General features: G+C 36.9%; 1 protein-coding gene across 9 annotated transcripts in view; it reads right to left on the bottom strand.

Annotated features, from left to right (window-relative positions):
* Window positions 1–8,541: 8,541 nt before the first annotated feature.
* The window catches only part of INSC (INSC spindle orientation adaptor protein), a 131,363-nt gene continuing 116,267 nt past the window's right edge, over window positions 8,542–23,637 (bottom strand). For 7 of the 9 annotated variants that reach the window (XM_038138968.1, XM_038138969.1, XM_038138964.1 and 4 more), the window contains 4 exons: window positions 16,129–16,195; window positions 14,382–14,537; window positions 13,662–13,738; window positions 8,543–12,289 (listed from right to left, as the gene is read on the bottom strand). In XM_038138968.1, coding sequence (XP_037994896.1) covers window positions 12,161–12,289; window positions 13,662–13,738; window positions 14,382–14,537; window positions 16,129–16,195 — 429 coding nt within the window. In that variant the 3' untranslated portion in view covers window positions 8,543–12,160. Of the gene's footprint in view, window positions 12,290–13,661; window positions 13,739–14,381; window positions 14,538–16,128; window positions 16,196–23,637 lie in introns of all 9 variants that reach the window. The other 2 variants (XM_038138965.1, XM_038138966.1) reach the window with 2 other exon arrangements.

Genomic DNA, 23,637 nt, shown 5'->3' with positions numbered 1-23,637 from the left:
AGATTTTAGTACTTGCACCCTCAATCATTTATTGTCTTACTAGCTTAACATAGGAGCATTTTTACTTTGATGCCTTCAGCCACATCTACAGCTTGTATAAGGGGATGTAGTACTAAAATACTCTGAAAATGTGCCAGAAGTTCTGCCAGCATCATAGAAATGCCAGAAACTGCATGCACAAACATACAGGTATGTTTCCCCAGCAATGACCTGATCCACTAAAGTGTAATTATGAAAATTACTAATTGAAAATATACAAGAACTTTGTCCACACATCTTGGATATTGGAGGGTCTGCAATAAGAGTGGGTTTAAGCCTCAAAAATGGTTAGAAATGGATGTGGATATGCATAGAGACTCGGGGAATCTCTTTTCAATTAAAAACGTGTTATTTGGGATAAATTTAGACTTGGAAGCAGCAAGCCAGCCAAATGAGACTGATATATTGATAAAAACATGTAAGTTTAGCGAATCAGAGACACAGTGCAGAAAAGCCAACACTTACTAACAAATCTGGAGGATTAAAACTATTATTAAAGTCAGAAAAACTCATGTGAGCATTTCTCACCATAATGCTGACACCCAAACTGTTCATAATGAGCAGCAGGTGAATGAGGTTGTCACTCATGATCTCTTTAACCAGACAGTCTCATAACCAGAGCACACTGCAAAGAGTGTGCAAAACAAACCCCATTACTGAAAAGGCTGTGGTGACTGGGATCTCCTTTAATTCCCAGGACCCAATTGAAGGCTGAAAGAATAGAATATTAAGGGTAAGACTGGATGTAAATGTGCATTTTGATGAGCAGCAAATGGTTCTTTTTTGTCATTCCAGCAGGGAATCCTTAAGGATAGTTTGGTGGAAAGCCTTACAGAAAGTTTCTCACAGATCTGACAATTTTTAACAAAACATATAAATATATAAATATAAATATAAATATATATATATATATATATATATATATGTATATAAAATGAGTAAAAATACCCAGCACAATAATGTGAACCAGCTACTTGTAATATTTAAAGCAATTCTTAGCAAGAAAGAAAAATGGTGGTGGGACTTACAGGAACAACATTCTCCATTTTGCCCGTGGCATTTCTTGTGCCTGTTATTCTAAATATTGCTGAGCAATCATTTCACAATACCCACCAGAAGTCACACAATTTATTTAGTCCATTGTATGCAAAGGTTGAAAATGCAAAGAGCCCAGAAAATAGAGAGTTTCTGAAACTCTGTGGACCACCAGCCTGTGAAGTACCAACGTACTTCAAACATTGGTAATTTGGCTTTTAGTTTAAGGTGAGTGGGAAAACTCCTGCTTCTCATTTTCAACTTTTAATTGCTGGACACAATCACATCATACAATCAGATCATCAACTTTGTAAAGTCATAAGGTCTTTGAACTTTAAGGATTAAAATAAGGCAGAGACTGAAGGGCGTGGGACAGGCAAATTGCAGTGGCACACAGATAACACTGGAAATCATCCCTTCAGGCCAATTTCACCTACACCTTCCTTGTTCCAGCAGGAATTATTTATTCACTGGTTTATAGCAGTAAAATTTTGGGAAACCCTGACCTTCATCCAAAGGCAGCAAGCCAGGATTTCTGTATCAAGAGGGACAGCTTCCCCTTATGCAATTTTATTCCCCTTTCCCTCCCTCCCCCAGGCTTTCTCTGAGGAGAGAAAGGGAGCACATCCATAACATTGCTGCTCCTGCAGGCCCAGTCCCATGGTCCAAGCAACTTACATCAGGATGCAGGAAGAGCCTTCACGCTCTTATTGGGCATGCAGGACACATCACAATCTAGCCCCAAGAAATTAGGAGATTAAAGTTAGAACATGCTTTAAATGGATCTGACTGAATAATTTTTAATGAATGCATTTAATGATGGATGAGTTTCCTTACTTCTTACCACGAAATGTGGGGAGTGGGTTGCAATTTCCTTCACATATTCCTTCCTCATTGAATTCTTTTTTTAATTTCTTTTAAAGTAAGGGGTTGCTACTCCAAGCACAAACTCACTGTTCAATTGCAGTTAGTCCCATAAATCACTTAATATTGTTTCCATCCTCCGGTCTAATGAGCATAACTCATGGAATCAGCTTTGTGGTACACAGGCTTACAGAAAGCACATTAGAAATTCACTTTTCATAGTATTCCTGTGTGAGCTTAACATTTATTTTCTGCCAACAGTTATGCGATTAAAGTTTAATAACTCTGTGAGTGTGTGCAGGAAATGACACCAAAAGCAACCCCAAGATGGCTGAAGATTTGCTTCCAAATTTGCACAAATATAAGTAGAAATTGTTTCTGCATTATTCATCCAACTTTAGACCTAAACCAAATATGTCTCACTAGCAGCCTTGGAAACATATGATGAAGTGTTTTAAAATTCCAGTAGATGTCCCCACTTCTCCCCCAGCAAGTCCTTGAGTACATCTAAAAGGAGCTTTTGAAAACTCAGTTTGCACTTCATCATGAGTTGTGAAAGCACAGAGACTCCTTTTGCTTTGGGTTACATTGTGTTTTGACAGAAAAAGAATATATCCATTTTTCTAATCTGTGCCAATGAATTAATGAGCTTCTAGATCTCCTGCCACTATTGCAAACCAAGGCACGTGCGGATCAGCTGCCAACGGTGATGTTGATGCTAATACAAAACAGTACCTGGTGTTGTATTAATTTTTTTCATTTTTCACTTGACGCTTCATAAATATCAACGTTTTAAATGATACTTTGATTGTAACTATAACTCTGATTGTGACTACAGTTAGTTTTCCAGCGTTCATAACCATTCCCTGCAACATTTCTTTTGCCTTTGTTTCCCAAGTTTCAACAAGCCCCAGTAGTGTCTCCTTCCTAAACATTTGGGTTCAATTCTTTTCAGCTTTTCCTTGCTGCTATCCTCTCCTCTCATGAAAAACGAGGCCTCATGCTTCAGTTCACCTGATTTCCATGGCTACATTTTTCTCCACTCTCACTGGGAACAAGACACCCACGAGGCCTGGAGTTCTGCCATCACGGAAGAAGGCTCCTACTTCTGGTCAGTTACATCCAGACATTGCCAGTACTTTCCCTTCTTCTTTGCACACTAAGTATGGAAGAAAATATTTTTAAATCAATATCAGATGAAACTCAATTCCAGGTGAAATCTGCATCTTTGAGAAACAGCATCAATAGATATTCATTTGCTTACACTGACCTTGACTCCTCATGTCTGACAATTAATGTATTTTCTTAATTAATAATTATTCTTTTAAATGCAATAAATTAATAAATCCCTTTATATTTCTCTGCATCATTAAATACAACAAAAAAAAATTACTCTGCTCTTTTAAAAGCAATTTAGATCCACAGGACATTGGAATGTGAAAAACCAAATTAAGAAAACCTTATTCTGCTACAGGAAAAATTCTTTCACCTAAACTCCATTTTTTGAAGAGATTTTAATAATCTTTTTCTTTAGAGACAAATTTTACATTTTGTAAAGAATATTAGAGGACAAAATCAATTCTCAGCAGTTCCCAGGGCAAGAAAATGTTTTGTGTGACTTTTTTTTGTCACTTTAGCAGGTGGCCCCAAGGGAAGCTGACTTTCTGGCTACATTCACCCCTTAAGACTTGGAAGAGAGCTTAGATGCATAACAGTGTATAATGATCATGTATTTCTGATGAGTTCAGCAGTGGTTTAAAGATTGCAGAAAGGTTCATTTGCAGGTCTCTAGATTACTTGCTCTCATTCAGATTTCACCCAGATTAAAACAGCCAAACTGACTAAAGACATTCCAGATGGAACGCAAATTGGTTCTTAAGTATTTTAGGAAGCAAGATAAAATTCAAATACATCCCGTAGACTTTTTAAAATGTCTTTATTCATGGGATCAGGTCACCAGAGCAAGTTAAAAAACTATCAAGCACTTTTTAAGAATATTTAAACCATTATTGTTGCAGTTCCTTTCCCACCCAGCTGCAAAGGGGCCTCTAAATTACCCTATTGTCCATGGGATTTGTAGAATAGCAGCCAGAACTAACATGAAACTGAACAATAGCAACACTGTACTCCTTCTCAAGAAAAAAGAAAAATGCAGTCTATGGCAAAACCCTGGGCTGCTACATGACAATTGACTCCTTTTAGAAGATTCCCTAATTGCTTTCTAATTTTTAAAGGAAAAAGCTTTCATGTTAGGTGTTTGAAATTTTTTCCTGGTTTGAGAATAAATTAAATTTGAAGAGATATTTTTTGCTTGAACTGTTAAAAGCAGATTATTGACAAGAGTATGTAAATAGAGGAGAATAATATGAGCAACAGTCCCTGATGAAATTGGTTAAGCTTTCCAGAAAATGCTTTAGTATTACCAAAATAATGCTGTCTTTACGCAGAAGAAACATAATTATGTGGTGAGTTTGACTGCAATTTTCTTAGATTTCAGAAAAGCCTGTCGTGAGTAAACAAATAGTAAGGAAGATGATTCTTCAGCAGGCAAGTGTTACAAATAAAGCAGAAAGAAAGAGGTATGCAGACAAAATCAGAATTATCCACAGGGTTGCAGCTCTCAGCTGTCATGATGGGAACAGAGAGAAGTTACCACTCAAGGTTTTTTGAAAAAGTAAACAAGTCCAGAGGGTGCTGAGTGAGGGCAGTGGACACCTGAGCTCCACAGGGGCCATGGGGCACTCTCCAAGTGACAAGGACTTTCTGAATCTTCAGCAGGAGGAAGCACTTTCAGCAAGATCTTTGCTTTTGCTTGTATTTCATACATTTCCTGCCCCTTGGCCTCCCACACAGAACACACCTCCAGTCTGCAGTGTAGAACTACCACAGTGCTGAAAGTAAAACCAAACATGTGATGTTTGCTTGGAAAAGTAGCCCCTGAGTGAAACTAGATTTTTTTTTTTTTTTCTGATAACACTGTCATTTCTGGACTCAAGGTAAAAAGGCACAAAGCCTCTGTGAAATGTCATGAAAGAAAACAAAATGTAAGACCCTCTTTGGTAAAACCTTTTGCAAAAGTTTTTTATGGTGTTTTTAACAGAAACATTTATAATTTTAAAAGAAATCCAACTATTTCAGAAAGATTTTTTTCAATAAAAATATATCCATACTTCATTAGTGAAAGACACTCTACCTTCAAAACACTTAACACCTAAGATCCTGGAGTCAGTAACACCTCTCTTCCAAAACCATATTTTAATGATTTAATTTTCAGCAGCCTTTTTGATTATTGTTCACATCAACTGATAGCATTTAAATCTGAATTAAAACAGCTGTAATATTTTATTGATACACATAATGAGAAAAGTGAACAAATTTAAAAGGTGATCAAAGGATAAATGAAGAAGGCAGAACTTCCACTGAGTATGAGAAACAACAAAATTATTGCCACATGAAAGGGCCTCTCAGATGAGCTTGCAAGCAGCAGAAGTGCTGAAATAATTTTCTATAAATGAAAAAATAAAGTTTGAAATCAACTGTTTTTAATGAATGAAAGCTGCAGCTGAACAGGTGTTGGACACAAAAGGCATCTCTAGTACAGCCATGTCAGATTATTAACTGCAAAAAAGCTCCAAAGACATTTGCACACAAGGAATATCTAAGGGTCACAAACAAAAAGACCATACTGGTACTGTCAAAGGACTTGATCTTTGTTTTTTAATATTTTTCCAAATAAATTCTCTTCAAGTGGCCTCAAATGAAAGGAACAATCTTAGAGACCTCAGTATCATATAAAAGGATGGAAAGGAACACTTCACTCCTGTACTTTTTAGCCTACATAGGCAAGAGAAACAAAAAAATGAGAATGGCAACAATTAATGAACATTCATCTGGTCTTTGCAGCAGAATCCAGAAATTCCATCTGAGCGCACTACCCAACATGTTGGTAACTATAAGTATGATGCTTTCAAAAAATAAAAATAGATAATATTTGAGGAGAAATAGTTGTGAGATGGTGATAACAGAGCAAGTTAGGAAACAGACAAAATTTCAGCCGAGATGTTAGACCCAGAGATTGCCTTGATGCAGATGTAACAGAGCAGTGAGACAGCACCTGCAAATACCTTGTAAAAAATGTCCCAGTCCAGTTTCACAGATGTTGGGTTTGAACTCTCAGTAGCTTTCCCTTGTACTGAGCTGAGCTAGTCCTTCAGCTGCCATTCACTTTAAAGGGGAGCATTCATCTGTTGACATCAGGGGAAAAGGCCTACAGAAAATTAGAGAGGAATGTAGTTTTGAACCACCACACATCTGTCATCTGCAACATTGATAGAAAGCATACTCTTGACTGGAGAAAGGGCTCCCAATGTTTGGTAGCTCAAAGATTAAACCACAGTAAGCACAGCAACAGAGACTTCTCTGCAACGGTTTACCAATGGTCTTGATAGTAAGCAACTTCCAAGCCAGCATGGGTTCGTATAGGATAGCCTGGACCACCTGGAAATAGTCCTCATTTATCTGTGTCTTACCTGTAATATGAACACTTTTGTTCCAGGCTCTGCCTTGTAATGAAGTGTCCTTTCTTCTTCTTCTTCTTCTTCTTCCAGCTCAGCTGATTACTTTTGGGAAAGAAGGTGCACTGGGATTGAGGGGATTTGTGTTTGTTTTCTTGTTTTCTGGGGAGCAGTAGCTTACCTGTGTGCAATGCTATTGATGAGCTCAGTGGTAGCTCGCATATTGTCCAGGATAGCTCACTTTGGAGTTCTTACTTAGTGTCTGTTTTTCTTCACCTCTTTCTTTCAAATGCAAGATATTTTTCTGTAATAATAAACCTATAATCTGGTACATTATCATGAGCTTTATCAATGAGTTTGTGCAGCTATTCCTTGTTTTAAAACAGAGGCAAACAGAATTCATCAGTTAGCACATACCAAACAAGTAAATGATGTCTTCCTCATTTCAAAAGAAGAGTCTGATCTTGCAAAATTTTCTGGTTTGAAGGAAATTGTGCTTGATATGTAAATAGCATGTAAAACCCCAGTTGTAAAGTGCCTCCTGTTTGTCTCCAGACTGAGCCTGGAATTCATCTCCTTTGATCTGAACCAAGAGTCAGATGTCAAGGTGTTTAGACAGCTCCCTCAAAGAAATCATTATTTCTTTGAGGGCTATCAATATTTCTTTGAACACCATTTTTCCATACTTCTCTCTGTGGTCTACAGAAAGGACCTAAATTACTTGTCGGGACTATGCTTGCAGAACTGAACTTCTAACAGTTCACAATTCCCCCCTAGATAAAGCACATGATGATTTCTTCTACTTATAGGATAAACTTTTAAAATCATTGATTTGTGTTAATTGCTTTTCTGGGAAAAAAAAGGTTTTTATTCTTAGCTTCATATTGTAATATTTTATTTCTATTTATTTTATGTGTTAGACCTCTACACATCTAACTCAAGCAAGATCCTGGAAACCTCTGGCTCTTCTTTATTTCAGTGCAAGCAAACTTACTTATAGAAGTCAGAAGAAGTGGCATCAAATAATTCTTCCCTAGATCATTTGGGCCCATAATTATTCTTTTGATGCAAGTGAAAGCATACATGTCTGTTTCTGGATCCTTTTAGATATACCTTCCTGATTTATCATAATCTTTGTCTCGCCTGATGAGCATACATAAAAGACATATATTGTTAGGTTTCTCCTTTCAGAACTATTCAAAAAAGGAGATTTTTTTACAATATGGCGTATTAAATATAAATAATCTGACTGAGTAGATCACTTAGAAGACATATGCATTGTTAGGTCACATTCTAAATGTTGTGAGGAATGTGGAAAATTATCTGATTAAAACCCAGAAGTAATCCAGAAAGCTTTAAGAAGAGGATATGAGCAGTGATTTGTAACACAGGTGATCACAACAGTGACAGGTGACTGCATTATACACACCTCCTTTGTCACATAATTTAAGCCTTTTGATGCTTTTAAATCTCTTTCCAAAGCAAAAGAGCAGCATTACCTGCTACTTTTTGTTTCCCCCACTGGTTTCCCATAGGTTTCTTTGGGTTCTAGGCACACTTCAATTATTAAAAGAAGTCAGCAATTGGCTGTTGAAAATTAAAGAGAAAAGTCTTTGATTTTTCAGCATTTGGTCTGTAGGTCTAGTGAGTTACTTTTATTTCCCTGATTCAGTGATTATTTGGCTGAAAACTGATTAATTCATAAACTCCTTGTCAGCAGGTCTGCTTGCAAAAGTACCAAAACCATGAAAGTATAAGCTGATATCCCATGCTTTCTCTCAGGCTTCTTGGAGGAAGAACAATAAACATTTCTTTCTGTTTTAGGTGATCCTAATTACATCTATTTAACAAGGTATCTTTGTTACTTAGTTTCTCATCAAAAATCTTATCAATATAATAATTAGCAGGACCAGACTTTGGAATGTGACTCTGTTAGATAACTAGCAATTAGACAAATACACTCCCAAGAAGAAGAAATTTGTCCCAGCTGGAAAAAGAAACTCAGATCCAAGAGCAAGTCAGAAAATAGAGATATGGGTCTCCACAAAGAACAGAAGTATCTAGAATAGATGGCCCTGTGTTTACCTTGTTCCCAGTTAGCTTGTTGAGGGCCAAAATTATTCACCCACCTTCCCACCAGTTCTGCACTCCCAACTCCAATTAACAAATTCATTCTGGACCTTTCTTTCAATGCTTAATGCCATCTTCCCCCTCCCCTCCCCTTAAAAATGAGAACACTGGTGAATAATTTACATCGTCCAGAGCGCTTCTTTAAATACATTAAATTTAATATAAATTTAAACTGAATATCAAAGCAGATTCCTCAAAATACAAAAGCCAAGGTTATTGTGACTGTTCATTGCTGTTACCTAAAAGCAGATGGTCAACACAAAAATTTGGAACAAGCCATATAAGAGAACAGAATCAGTCTTGTACAAAGGTGAAACCCTACAAATGAAGTCATCTTTTGGATACTAACAGGCAAACCCAAAAAGCAGTTAAGGTATGAAATTTACAAAGACATTATTTTGTTCTTTGTAAATACAATTTTAAATTGAAAAGGTCCGACAAGTAAAATTCCACACAAGTGATTCATGTACCAAGTACACAATAAACAGAGAATAACCAAACTTTATTCCATGAATGAAACATCTGGGCCCTGAATATCTGTAAACAGCTTGAAACCAAAGCTGAAATTTGAAGACATTGTCCAAAGTTGCTGGAGTGTAAATCAAAATTACAAAGAATCCTGCAGCTCACGGCATGTTTGTTAAGCATTTCTAATCTCATACAAAACTGAAAATGTTCAGAAGCATTTAAGTGAAACAACAACATATCTAACAAGTTTGACATTCATTTTCCAGGAAGATTAAACCAATACCAATACATTCAGGCTCTCTAGGTCAATGAGTCCACATAAATGAGCTGATTTGGGAATGTATTACACATACTCTCCACTCTCACTCCTACCTGTATATGTATATACACAAGGAGTCCAAGGATTGGGCCACCACAATACTTATTTTAGTGAATATTTCCAGATCTTAAATATTCTATTTCATGCTACATTTGAAAGCAAAAATGTTTATTCTGGCTTAAACTTTTTTGTTTGTTTTGTTTAAAAGCTGAAGAGCCACTTTCAAAGCAAACATTTAGAAACAAGAATTCATTCGGAATCCAGAATTCCCATTCAGATGTAATGAGAAAAAAAAAAAACAATCTTTTTAATGACTTATTATTTCCAATTGAATCAATAAGTAAAATTAGAGATATGTGAATTTTCCCATAAACTTTAGCATATACAAAAATAAAGTGCACAGCTCTAGGTGAAAAAATCAAAACCTAAAATGGTTTTGAGGTCACTTAGGTGACAAGAGATCTGTTGAAATGGCTCTTTCAAGATATATTTTCTGCTGCGAACATGAGTTCCACCTAAATTTTTTCTTCTGTAATATAAACAGCCACATCTGTAATATGAACACATTTAAATGGAAAATATGGGCCTAGAATTATGGACCCATATTGCAGATTGAGAGTAGTAAATTCAGTCAGTGTGGGTTCACATTCCTGTATTTGAGAGCAAATTAGTTGTTACCAACCTGCTCACTGAATATTTGACTGATCTGTTAGAAATGACATTAAAACATTATGAGTCACGATGGCAATTTCTTAATAGCTCCTTCAGTTCACTGTGCATGTGTGGAAAATTTCTCTAAATGAGATTTTAAATTTACCTATTATGGGATAAACCCTCCTCTATCTAGAAACTCATATCTCTGGTGTTAGCTGAAGCTGTCAGAATGAGGTTCTATACAGAAATTCACCACAGAATTTGATGTGTTTTATCAGGGACTGCCATGCTACCAGAATGATAACAATAGGATTTTATTTTGAATTAGTTTTCTATGAAATTTATTAATTCATTGCTTTTACCAAGACATCCATGGCTCACACATGTATTTCTGCTGGGGGAGGAAAGTGTTAAAGTCCATCATTAACACAATATTTTTAAAGCTTTACAGTACCATGCATTTTAACAATCTTGGAAACTTAAGAAGCTGTCTCAAAGTAAGCAAAAAAATCAGAATTCATCTCTGTGCTTACTAGAACATCTGATCCAACACTTTCCTTTGAATAGCTGCTCATGACAGAGGTCACTGGATGTTTTGTATGGTTTCAAAATTGAGTCAAGATAGAGCTGATTATATGGAGACCTCACAAGAAAGACATTAAGGCAGAGACTTCTTAACTCATACAATCAAGGGAGGAAGAAGCAGCCACCATTGTCTCACTGCTTGAAGCAGGGCAGATTTCTCATCCACAGAAAACATGGAAGGCAATCACAGCTTCACAATTTCCTGCTGCTTCTCATCCAAACACCACATAACACTAAAGAAACATTAATGAATTAAGCTGCTTAATACATCTACAAAGAACAGTAAGGAAGGAATGTGGAGGGGTTTGGGCAGATATCCTAGAACCCTGAAACTGCTGATCAGAAAATGATCCAAAGCAATGTTTGGAAGCCATGAAGAAAATATTACTTTTTTTTTTCATAATGTAAAGAGTACTTTGTGAAAAGTTAAGGAATTATTTTTTTTTCCCCAAGATATTGCTGGTTGAGTAATTTTCAATATATGTGGTTTTCAATGAAAGGAAAAAGAAAGAATTAAGAAGAATGCTCATGGGGAAAAAAAGTTGAGTTTAAAATCATGTTGTTATTTAGGTTATCATCCATTTCTCAACTTCCAGAGCTCCTAAGAGTCCCATTTAAGTTTTAAAAATACAGGACTAGTTAGCAAGCCATAAAAATGAAAATTCAAGTTACAATTAATTAAACTTTTCAGATTATTCAGTATAGATGTGAACAACTTTTCACAAAAACAGTAGCTTGAATGTTAAAAACATGTCTGGACCTTAGCACTTCCAGTTCTTGTAAGGCTTGGAAAGGAGAGAAAATTATCACTGTGCAATGGTTTTAAATCATAGGTAGAAAATTTTACATTAGGAGATAAAACACACACGCTATCCAAGATTTTTCTAGGATTCTATGAATTTCTTTAGGAAATTTCAGTCAATGTAAATAAAGAGCTTTCTGTTAGTGTGTATCTTCTGATGGAGCACATCTTTATATGGCCTAAGAACGTACTCTAGCATCATTTGAAGCCAGTATTTGGACAAATTTTGGAATTTTTTCTCTCAGTTACATAATTCTATTAAAAAATAACAGCAGTTAAGAACTGGAGTCAGACTGTAACATCCCTTTCATTTCAAAGTACATACTTGCAGCTTTTAGGATTACTTTTTTCCTAATAGAGATGAGGCTAAAACATTTATTAAAAAACCTACAAAATATCCTAACTATAGAAAAATATCAATGAAAAAACATCATCAGAAGCATTTAACATCAGAGCAACAAATTCTTGGCTTCATTACCCGAATTCAACTATATTAAACAAAACATTTTGCTAGATGGCAGTGATAAGGTCTTGTTTGTCTTGGCAGGAGAATAAAATAAAAATTACTTTTGCAAACCACAACAACAAAATTTCTCATTCTGTCCCTTTGCTCTGACAACCCCATGTTCATGGGTTTAGAATAAATAAGTCATAAATAACAATAGGACTAAACCAAAATAAAATTGTACATGTGTTATCTTACTGTGTACCTATCGTCTTCATTATTGTTCAAAGGTTTTTGGCTCCCATTTATACAAAGCTCTCTTCCATATTTGTGCACAGCAGAAAAGAATCCACAAGTCTGGGCTTTACCAGCTGCTGAAAATCTGAATCCTCCAGCCCATCAGGACTCATAACTGCCAGCCTCCTCAGGGCTGCCTGGAAAAACAAAACAGCATCATTGCAATGCAGTCAGGTTTGGCAAAGCCTTCATTGCAGCAATCCATCATAACCATACCTAAATAACAGCCAGAACTCAAAACTGAACGCTGCAGGTCTATGGTTCTGCTACCTGGGTAATCTCTTCTCACTGTCTTCATCTGTCAGATGAATCTTCCCTCATGCAAAGTTATTCAATGGCAATTATTTTGGGGCACTTTTGCTTTTTTTTGTACTTAGACCTGAGCAGCATGTTTAAGTACAGCACAAGCCCTCAGACACCAGTGACAATACCTATCAGAGCTTGAAGAAGCTTACGTCTCAAGGACAATATTTTTGACACATTTTTATCAGAAAACATCTTCAGGCAGTTACTAGAATATCAGGAGAAGCAGAGTTTCTGAGACAGGGAGGTAGGTAACGTCTCAATAGGCATGGATTCAAGGAATGTGCAGCAACAACTTCAGTGAGACAGAAAAATCATAGTCTGGTTTGCTGCCATTGCTCTGTGGTCTCTCCTCTAACCACAAAAGATTAACAAGTCTCCTTGGCACGTAGGAAGAATAGTCCCAGCATTTTCTATGCTCATATTTATACTGTCTTCATCCTGAATGAGACACGCTTAAATGAACAAGCGGCAACAACCGAGCCTTACTTTTACATTTAAAATAACATTAATATCATAAAACACTGTCAAATTATATTCTTCAGTCTTCATCCACCAGAGCTTGTGCTCCAGCCCTAGATCACCCATGTCCCCAGAGCCCTCTCACAGAATGCTCAATGCAATCATTCAGCTCTGGCACTTGGCTCACAGTCCATGCAGTGCAGGGCCAGCAGATGGGATCTTTCTCCTGAGCAGAGACAGTCTAAAGCTTCTGGTGCCCACTCCTTGCTGGGCACTGTATTGTCTTGGTGACACAAATAGAACAAAAAAAAATGGATTGGAGTAGAAGCAGGAAATATCTTTTTCTCTTTTTGGATGCTTTACATAAATATTTTCAAATATATGCGTGAGTGCTGATAAAGGGCTGCTACCCCCATGACTCAAGGCTAATTTCAACAAACACAGAACCATCATAGAATGGAATGGAATTTAGGAATTAATGAATTCCTAAATTCCGAAGTGTTCCAAGGAAATTTTTTGGTGCCCAATAATGTGAAGGTGAAGCCATTTTTCCTTATGTGCTTAAGTCTTCAATCCGAGGATGAATAATTGACAGTGTACAGGATTATGCTTAAGGGGAAAAGCAGGAGACCCTGACACGAATTTAAAACATTTCTGCAATACTCATGCATTTTGAAATCTAAAGGGCTTTTTTTTTCTTAATTTTCCAGTATAAGTATGAAAGGAAGACTCAAATGTACATACCAGACATGCCACTAAAACAGAATCACTGTTATTTCTTTCTGTTGGTGATCTGCAAAGTTTAATCAGGCGAGGAATACCTGAGAGCAACAAAAGAGTGTCAGGAGAAATAATTTAGAAAAACAACTTCTTATTTTGTGATATTCTTTAGATGCATCATATTTATCTTTTTTCAGTAGATATGATCTCTAATGCAAAGATGATATGCAAATACTTAAGGGACCTTCCATGGAGCTACGCAGTTCAGAACAGTCATAATTAATAGTTGTAAAGCATAAACAAATAAATTGGGTTTACTTGCTGCTGCAATTTCAGAGTGGAAATTGTGACCTCCATTTCTTCCCTACCAATCCTCCCACACACCTTTAAAAAACTCCTACCCAAAGAACACGTTCCCTCCCATTGGATTCATCACATCTGGACCTGCTGGGGTCCCAGTTTTCTGTGCCCTGACAGATCCTGCATAAAGGAGTGAGGAGGCAGCAGTGTCAGTTGGCACAGCAAGGCACAGCTATGTGTTGAGTGGATGCTGCACCTCAGGCTCCTCTGGGAAACAAGCCAGAGGTTCATTTAGCTCCATCTCCTCCGTCATCCTCTGGACAGACTCTATAGGGAATATCTCTCATAAAGTTCACCAAGTGAGGCTAAAAATTTAAAAAGAGCTTCTCCATGACTGGCATTGCTCCCTCTTTCAGTGCCATTAAGCAGGAGACACATCCTTACAGCTGAGTTTTACAGCTGCCTCTGCCACCTCAGGATCTCGGCTGAGCCGTGCCAGGGTAACTGCAGATTTCTGCTGGACCCGCTCACAAGCTGCAGCTTCTGCTGGATTTCCAGAGGAGGATTTCTCAAACAGCATCTCCATTAAAAGCTGAACACCTGAAAGAACACAAGAGCCATTGTTATCCACTCTCCAACAAAAATCCCCACGCAAAAAACTAAAGGGGAAAGGAAAGCTGGGTTAATACAGACCAGCCACTGCCCAAAGAGGCCATAGAGAACACGTAAATGAAGGCTGCAATTTTGACTTCAGCACCCAGGCACATCTGATCTATGCATAAGTTTGTCTTCACTAGGAAGCAACAGAACTTCTGGAACCAGAAAATGCACTAACTCTTCCCTCCTCTAAAAGTTGGTATTTTAAATTTCACTAATTTATTTCAGTCCACCAAATGCAATTACTTATTTGCTTCTAAATTAACCTGAAGGTAATCACTACCTGAAAAACCTGTAGTGACATATTTCAGGTCACTAAAAGAAGTTTCACTCTCAATTCAAGTAATTTTTTTTGTCTACATTTTTAAGCAAGCCTTTAAAAGTTTCCTTCTCAAACTGTTTAAGAGTATTTTAGAATGAGGAATCCTTTGATGAAGGAAATTATGGAATTCTGTTTCTTGAATTTACTGTATAACTCTTCACTCCAGAAGAGAAAATATTATCCCTGTTGTAGTGGCTTCATTAACTTATTGTTGCCATAGGAGTTGACATTCTTCTTGTAGCACCACAAAAAAAGATGATTTCTCTTTTCTAGATTAAGTGTAAAGACAATTACGTGCTATTATACTCCATATGCTATTAGGCATTCAGATTACATCAGGTAGCATCAGAGGATTTTCACTGTTAGAACATTTGCATAAATAATTCCGAGAATTATCATCAGAACCATGCAGCTAGATAATAATCAATCAACATACAAAAAAGAGTTGAGAAGTACCTAAATTCTCCAGCATTCAAAGACCATTCTCAGAATGTGACCTCTGACTAGCACTGTTTATTATAACATGAGGCAGACACAAAAAAGATTTTACACACAGGATGAGTGCCAACGGCTCTCAAAAGCCAGGGGGGCAAATGCTTCTTGTGAAATTCCATCACGGAGTGTATGCACAAATTTTACTTGCTGTCATTGTCCCTGACAATCCACTGCAGTGTCTAGCATGAGTTAGGCCTACTCGACCTAGCAAAGCAATATATGTAAATTTTCACTGTAATTTACTATTTTACAACAACAACAACAACAAAAAAAAACCCAAAAACAAAAAAAAAAACAAAAAAACAACAAAAAAAAAGCACCCATCTTATTATATTGCTTGGCCTTGAATTTGCTGGTGGGTGTATAAATAAAGCATTTATATCTTACCACAATATTACCTGTATTACCACAATGCAGGTTGCTGAAACACTTTTTACTACTTTGCTTTGCATCTAGGAGTAAGTCACACACACAGAACACTAACAACGTGGTCACAAATGCGAAGTTCCCTAAAACAGTGGCATTTTATTTTGTTTATGTGGAACCATCCCCAGAACTCAGGACACCCTGCAGCGATGTGCAACATGCAGCAGAGACAGGATGCAAAGTGAAGCTTTTTTAGTGAAGCCTTTCTCCTTCACCTTGTAAGTACTACATTCCCATCTACCTAGACTCTTCAGAAAGAAATAAAAAACATAATTCAGCTAAAATACATACCATTTCCTTGAATGAATTCTGAAGCACACTGATCCAACACAGACATATTTGCCAATATTGTTACCACCTGTTGTTAAAGAGAGAAGAAAATATGAAGTCCAGTCCTACAATTCAGTAATATTAAATTTCATTGTGGTTCATAAAATAACTATGGCAGAAATATGACAAATATTTGGGAGTGCTGATATTGCACTGAATTGGTTCAGGTGAATGTCTAAGAAATCCTTGCAAGAGATTTGGATTTTTGAGCTTTAATTCAAGGGAATATTTAAGGACTATTTTTCAGTTTTGTTGAAGTCAAGAACTGTGTGCATGCCAAGGCACTGTCTCAAAAGTAACTGGACTTAAAATTCTGTTTCTGCCTTTCCAGAGGTAAAGCCCATGGTTAGGCTTTGTACCAACACATTCTGTGTTGATATGTGCACAAGCACATTCTGAGCTCTAGATTTATATAATTTCTTATCCCAAATAGTTTTAACTGTTTTTGAGATTAGGTGTAACTCAACTTGCTTTAAGTGATGCAGCAAGCCACTGACAGAGCCTGAACCCTGTGGAGCTGTTGGCTTTCAGTCAACCGTTCCCTCATTGATATCACATACTTTTTCACACATCCTGCAAGGCATTTTTCCCAGTCCTTCTAATAGTTTGCTTTTTGCATGCAGACAGATCCCAATATTAACAGCATATGTGAGAGACCAAATAATAAATGCTAGAGATCGTCAGAATGCAAAACAGAGATAATGTTCTTTCTTAAGTTTTAAATTTTCTCTAATCTAATTCAGGAAAACTGACCAGCCTCAAAAATAATGGTCAGTTTTGGAATTGGTTATCAGCTTTTAACAGTACAGTGTCACTTCAGAAACCAGCAAACTTCTTAGATGTAAGGAGGCATGAGATCAAATCACCATTCTGAGCTCACTTTGCCATTTTAAAAACAAGGATGACTCATTTCCGATGCTGTGACATAAAGGTCTTCCACTTTTGAAGGTGGTGTTACAGTGTCATCTCCCTGAATAAATATACTTACTTAGCATGCAAATGAGTTGCTGAAACTCTACAGAGTGACAGGTAGAAATATGGTAACTCAGTGTATGTCTATGTATTTATTCCATATTAATTATTAACTGTGTTGCAGGCAGAGTGTATATGTTTTCTCATTCTAAATTATATCCCGTTAATGAAAATTGCTTCCTCTGTGCAGAATCTGTACCCCATGTGGCTCTCTAAGCCACAGATGAAGAATTCAATTAACCAAAATTTGAATACATGCCAATTATTCCACTGCTTCAAGTTATTTTGTCTAATAAGTATTTTCATACATAAAAATAGTTTGTGTGCATCTTTTGACACCAAAAATTATTTGAAGTTATAGCTATACTTCCTTCGTGTTGATTGTGTGGCCCCCATATTTTGCAATATTTATGGACTAGCTTAGAGAGTTTTATATGTAACATTCTCCAGAGGGGTGTAAAAAAGACCCTTATGATCAATGACCATCAAGTTCTACCTGTATTATCTTCTAAAATCTTAAGAGGACTCGAAAGGTAGTTAAGCCTTAGATTAGCTCATTCCATATGGATAGACTTTTTTCCCCCAAGAAAATTAATTTTCCTGTGAGGTAAACAATGTAACAAAATAGGATAATGTAAAAATTTAATAGGCAAGCAGAGAAAAGAGTTGACTTTAAATGCTCTATTTCCCCTAAACTTTCCTGTTTTAAAGGTCATGCAACTTACATGAAAATTTCCTCTGTAATACAAACCAAAGTTCAAGGAAGTTTCCTATTAAGGATGAACTCTCTAGAGAAAAACACAAACAAATGTAGATTCAATTTGCTTCAGAAAGTAACACATCTGTGAGCACTGGTATTAATGAAGTCTCATCTCTTTTGGATTTATAGTTGATCAAAAAGCATAAATAGATGTTTGCCAGTAGGTTCTCTCCACTGTATATTTTTTTTTTTTCCTTTTTGTATACAGAAGCTTATACTGCAGCCTTTATCTTTGCTTCTTTTCCCATTATCTGGCTCCAAATTTCATAAAGCCTTAGGCAGTCTCAAAAATAACTGTGAAGTCCTGTTGAATCAGCAAACCAGTTTAGATGTAATGGTCAGCCATGGAGCACACAAACAGATACAGATAAAAGTGACTGCCTAAGCCTCATTTCATACTTGAAAATTATTGGAAAAGAATACATACCAAAAACTCTTTCAGAACTGAAATTACTTTGAAATAATTGAAAGGCTTAAAGATATTTAACATGGAATCTCTACTGTTCAACTGCAATTTTTAGGATCAATTTCATTAATTGCTCAAGTAATTGATCCTGTAAAAGAGCACATTTCATGATCACAAAGCACTGGCACCTGACACAATTTATGGTTCTTGCAATTTTTTTGGATTCCTAAGCCATGCAATGAACTTGTGGTCAAGTCAAAGTGTAAGAAAGAAGACATCCTGAAGACAGGATGCATGAGCTCTGGTCATCTGTCATTGCCTTCCTACCCTGGAGAAGGAATATGCTGAAGCCACACACCAATTCTTGATCTGTGGGATTTGTAGATGTGCAATGAAGCCAGTTTTGTCAGGGAATCCAGCATAATTCCCTACCCCAGCACCTGTATCTCCGCTAAGCAGATCTGCTTTGGAGGTGGATCTTGACCCATGCATTTCCAATATCTGTGTTTTAGCAGTGCTCTCCAAAAGACTGACACAGGCTGGCCCACACTCCTTTCTCTGATCTCCAAATCCATCAAGAATTGCAGCTGCTTCTCTCTGCTAAACCTGGTGGCTGCAGCTTGTGAACTGGCAACCCTAAATCCACTGTACTAATGAAGACCACAGAAAAATAGACTCGATCAACAAAAAATCGGCATAGAAACATAGAATGGCTTGGGTTGGAAGGAACCTTAGAGATCATCTAATTCCCATCCCTGTCATAGGTAGAGACACTTCCCACTTGATCAGGTTGCTCAGAGCTCCATCCAGCCCAGCATTGGACACTTCCAGGGATGGGACATCCTCAGCTTTTCTTGGCAACCTGCTCCTGTGCCTCACCACCCTCACAGCAAAGAATTTCTCCCTAATATCTAATCAAAACCTATTCTTGTTCAGTTTGAAGCCATTCCCCTTGTCCTGTCACAACATGCCCTTGTAAAAAGTCCTTCTCCACCTTCCCTGTTGGCTCCCTCAGGTCCTGGAAGCCGTACGACATTTCTTTGCCATCAGATGGGAGCTGGATGGATGATTCAGGTCAGTGTCACAAGTAGCACTGCTAAAAACAACCAGAGGAACAGACCTGCAGGGCTCCTCCTGTGCTCAACACCTTCCTGCTCCGCTGTGCTCTGCACACCTGACCCACGGGGCACTGAGACCCAGGGCACGGCAGAACGTCAGTAAAGGAATTCTCAGGCCAGCTCATGTTTTAGCACCTTCTGAAGGGGCACCAACTTAACAAAATAGCACATGCAGAGATTGCACTGGGAGTAGTAAGATATTTCACAAGGGTAAGAGATAAAGCCGTTAAAACTGAACGTAAAAAACTTAAAATTTTAAGTTAAAATTGAACTTAAAAGCTTCAGAACTTACAAAAGCACACGCAAAATCAAGAAGCTTTGAAGGTTCATCTTTAAATGGTTTTTGGTGAACTGAGTATACAGGGATATTTGAGAGGCCCCTTAAGACCCACAGAAAATTTCCCTGTTTAACGAATCAACTTTAAAAATAATTTCATTATTTCTTATCTTTCAAATATCAATACAGCATCATCATCATCTTAGTCCTGCAGTTGCCCTGGAAATTAACCTCAAATCCAATTTAAAAATCTCCATTTTTATAAGCAAAATAATTAGACAGATATTAAACACAGATACATCTCTAGTGACAATATCAGATATTATTATAAAATTGGCAGTTTTGATCTTTTTCATTTATTCTATATATATTTCATAATTTAAATTTTTTTTTCTATTCCCACATAGTTTCCTTCCACTCCCTCAGACTTTCACACATATTGAATTTATGAGTGGTGAACCTTCCTTTTAAGATCTGTAGTCTGCTTTGCCCTGAACTGTAGGAATTTCAGTTGTCAAAAGCAATTCAAATTTGAGAAACCATGGTTGATTAAGAACCTTTAAAATAGTTTTCTTCAAACAACAGCCACCTTGGAAATTTTTTTGCTAAAATATGTAATTACTAACACTATAATAAAACTTTTTTAAACGACTAGTGGTGACTAATGCTCATCAACCCATGTAGAAAGGTACTGATTCTTTGCTGCAAAAGTAAAAACTAGATTCAAATGCTTTGCCATAAAATAAGATACCCTGAGAGTGTAAATCAGTAGTTATCAAAGAGATTTCAACTTAAAGAACACTTAAGAAACAGAAATCTTCTCTGAAAACTTTCCCTTAATGGCAGATTTAAGAAAGTTTTTCTCTTTATTGTGAAACCAACTACTAAAGAAGTTAGATGCATTTTAGGCTGCTAAAGGGCCAATATCTCCCACAACTGAGGGTCCCTTACCTCATTTGTGGGAGGGGGAAGTATCTGCAGATGTGGAAGGTGTGGTGCTAATACACCTTTATTATAATAAAGGCACACTGTTCAGTAGGCTTTTATCAACAGTCCCAACATAAAAGGAAAGACACAAGCTCAAAATAAGAATTAGCAAGTAATTTAATAGAGTGGCAAAGTAGATCAATATAGAATTGCTAATTCTCTTAGTTAATTGCTCCTTTAAGGCTGATTCATCACTAAGTAATATTAATTTTTGTACGCATTATAAAAGCATTTTGTAATTCATTCAAATAAATGAGATAAGCATAAATCATAGTGTGTCTGCAAAGTTCCAGATAACCATCTTCAGAAACAAAGTGGCGCCTGAACACTAATCAGAAGTAAGAACAGAGTCTCTATTTCTAAAGGTAAGTAAAAATCATCTGAACATCACAATTAGGATCCATCCACAGGGAGACAGCAAAAGAGTGCATTTAGCAGGCATCAAGAACAGGCATTACAGCAAGTTGAGGTAGAAAAAGTCCTTCAAGATATTATCTATCAGGAGAAAAAACTTCAGTGAGAAATCTCTGGCAAGTCTCTTTGGGACATTATAATTCTTGAAAATAACTCCAATGGCTTCTGATAGCCATTTTTTGTGATTGGTAACTTAGTCTTTCTTCCTGAAAACAGAAAATAAATACAGCTAGATGAGCAGAAGAAGCTAACATCCCCCAAAAATAATTACAGTGGTTGGAGACAGGATCTGTTTGCAAAGTCTAGATTTATTCTGAGACTGTGCCAGGGAAATGTATTTTTGGCATGCTGAGGCAGAGCAATAGAGACTAAAGCTGTAGGAAACTTACATTTTGGAAAGAAGGAAGTCTTTACTACATTTTTATTTATGTTACTTCCTCTTGCTGACTAATGTAGATAAGGAGCAGGTAGAATAGCCTGGTTCTCACGTGATCTGTTTTAAAGAAGCACATAGGACACGCACCATGTATGGGTCACATTGTGAAAATAGACATCCCATAAACCAGGGCATATAACTAACAGAGTGATTGAGCTAGTGGCCACAGTGTTCTGTCTTTCAGGTTAAAACCTGGGGGGGGGGGGGGGGGGGAAGAATAATCATCTCTCAGACTTCCTTCAAGGTATTGAAAAGCTTCTTGTGTTTTTTCAAACAGGCTCTAGCAGCCCAAGGCACCTAAGAGATCTGATCTCCCCAGAGCAGAGCACAAATGAGCCTTTCAACACAAATCAGTTTTTCAACTGAGCTGAGATTTTATTCTTCCAGCTGAACCCCTTGCCTTGCAAGTGGGAGCACACTGTCTTATCTTGCATAGAATCTAAAATATGAGAGGCAAAATTATAACTAAGCAGGATTTTGTTTCAAAAAACTTACTGTTTAACTGATTTAAGTTACTTTTGGAGCCCTGAAATATTACAATCCATAACATTGACCATACTGGCCAGCCAGTACTTTTATTTATTTATGCTGGTCACGTGTGCATGCAAAGACAGAATATGCAGTTCAACAGAAAAACAAAAGACATCAGGAAATTATTACAATCTTACATAGGAAACTGACTAGAATATCATTAATATAATGGTGTGGTTAAAATTCAGGTAATCAGGTGACTTTGGCCTAATTTTCATTTTTGCATCTGTTACCAGCAGTCATGTTTCTTCCTTGATTTCTTAAGCATTTTAAAATAACTTTTTTAATTTACCAGTTTTCTTCCTAGCTATATTAGTTGAAATCATGTTTTCCCAGTGTGATCTAGTTAATACTGGAAAGGATCTCACAGTTTTAATGTACAGTTTACCACCCACAGTGCACAGTCAGGCCTCTCAGAGGGAAGGGAATTCCAGCCACATACCTAGCGATCATGGCACCAGTGATCATGGCTGGATATTAACAGAGACCTGTGCAACAAATCAGTGCAGACACCCTTTAATGACCTTGTCCACATGTAAAGGCTTTGTTAATAAACTCCTCAATATTCAAGAAACTCAGATTGAGTAGTACTGCAAGTTTATTTCATACAGACAGGGATTGTCAAAGGAAATCTAAAAGAACTGTTAATACTCTTCTCATTAAAAACATTATTCTCAAAGGCTTTCACTGGGGGTTCAGCAACATTTAGAAATCAAAAATTATTTATATTACAGTAACATCTGTCTCTAATCTCCTTTTGACACTACAATCTTCGTTTAAAGGGAGAAAAAAGTGAGGAAGGACAGTAAAAATAAACAAAAATGCCTGATAAGGAAAAAAAGGTGAAGAGCAGAGAAAAGAATGTGGAACCTAGAGGAAGAATGGTATCAAGGACTTAAAATTTTAAATTACACAGAAGATCTCAGTATCTAAACCAGCAGCATCTCCCAAATATCAAGAAGACAGGAAAGAATTTATTAGGAAAAAAAACCAGCAACCATTTCCCAACCATTTCCAGTTTTTCCTTCCAGCTTACGAGCATTTCTCTACCTCAAACTGTTTTGAAACATAGCTCACTGATTTTATACCCAGGAATAACCACTTTAAAATGGATGATGTTCACTGCACATTAATTCTTTGTCTGCCTGAATAAGAGAAGCTCAGAGGGTGTTAGGCTATACCTCCACAGCTTCACAGGTAAGGTGAGAACACTAACAACACTGAAGAGACAAGTGGGAATGCAGAGAGAAAAATTGTATTATACATAAACATACTGTGCCCAAACATACATATTTCATATTTTTCTATGTAGAGTCTAAGATGATGGTTAAAGTCAAGAAGATCCTGGATGATAAGGGGTTTAGCTAAAACCCTCTCCTGACAGAGCTTCAACTCCATTAAGACTGCATACACTACACTGCTGATTTTAGGCATAAACCCTTCTGAAAGGATATTGCGATGGTTTTTTGAAGTAAAAAATCTGCTCTTCAGAGAACAAATATCTGCAGAAAGAAACAGAACATGGGGCATTCATATCCATTTTGACCAAAACTTGGGACTAAGGAATCT

This window comes from Motacilla alba, chromosome 5 (genome assembly GCF_015832195.1).
Source record: "Motacilla alba alba isolate MOTALB_02 chromosome 5, Motacilla_alba_V1.0_pri, whole genome shotgun sequence".
Lineage (NCBI taxonomy): Eukaryota > Metazoa > Chordata > Aves > Passeriformes > Motacillidae > Motacilla > Motacilla alba.
The sequence above is the reverse complement of the archived record's forward strand: the minus strand, read 5'-3'. Positions and strand labels throughout refer to the sequence as shown.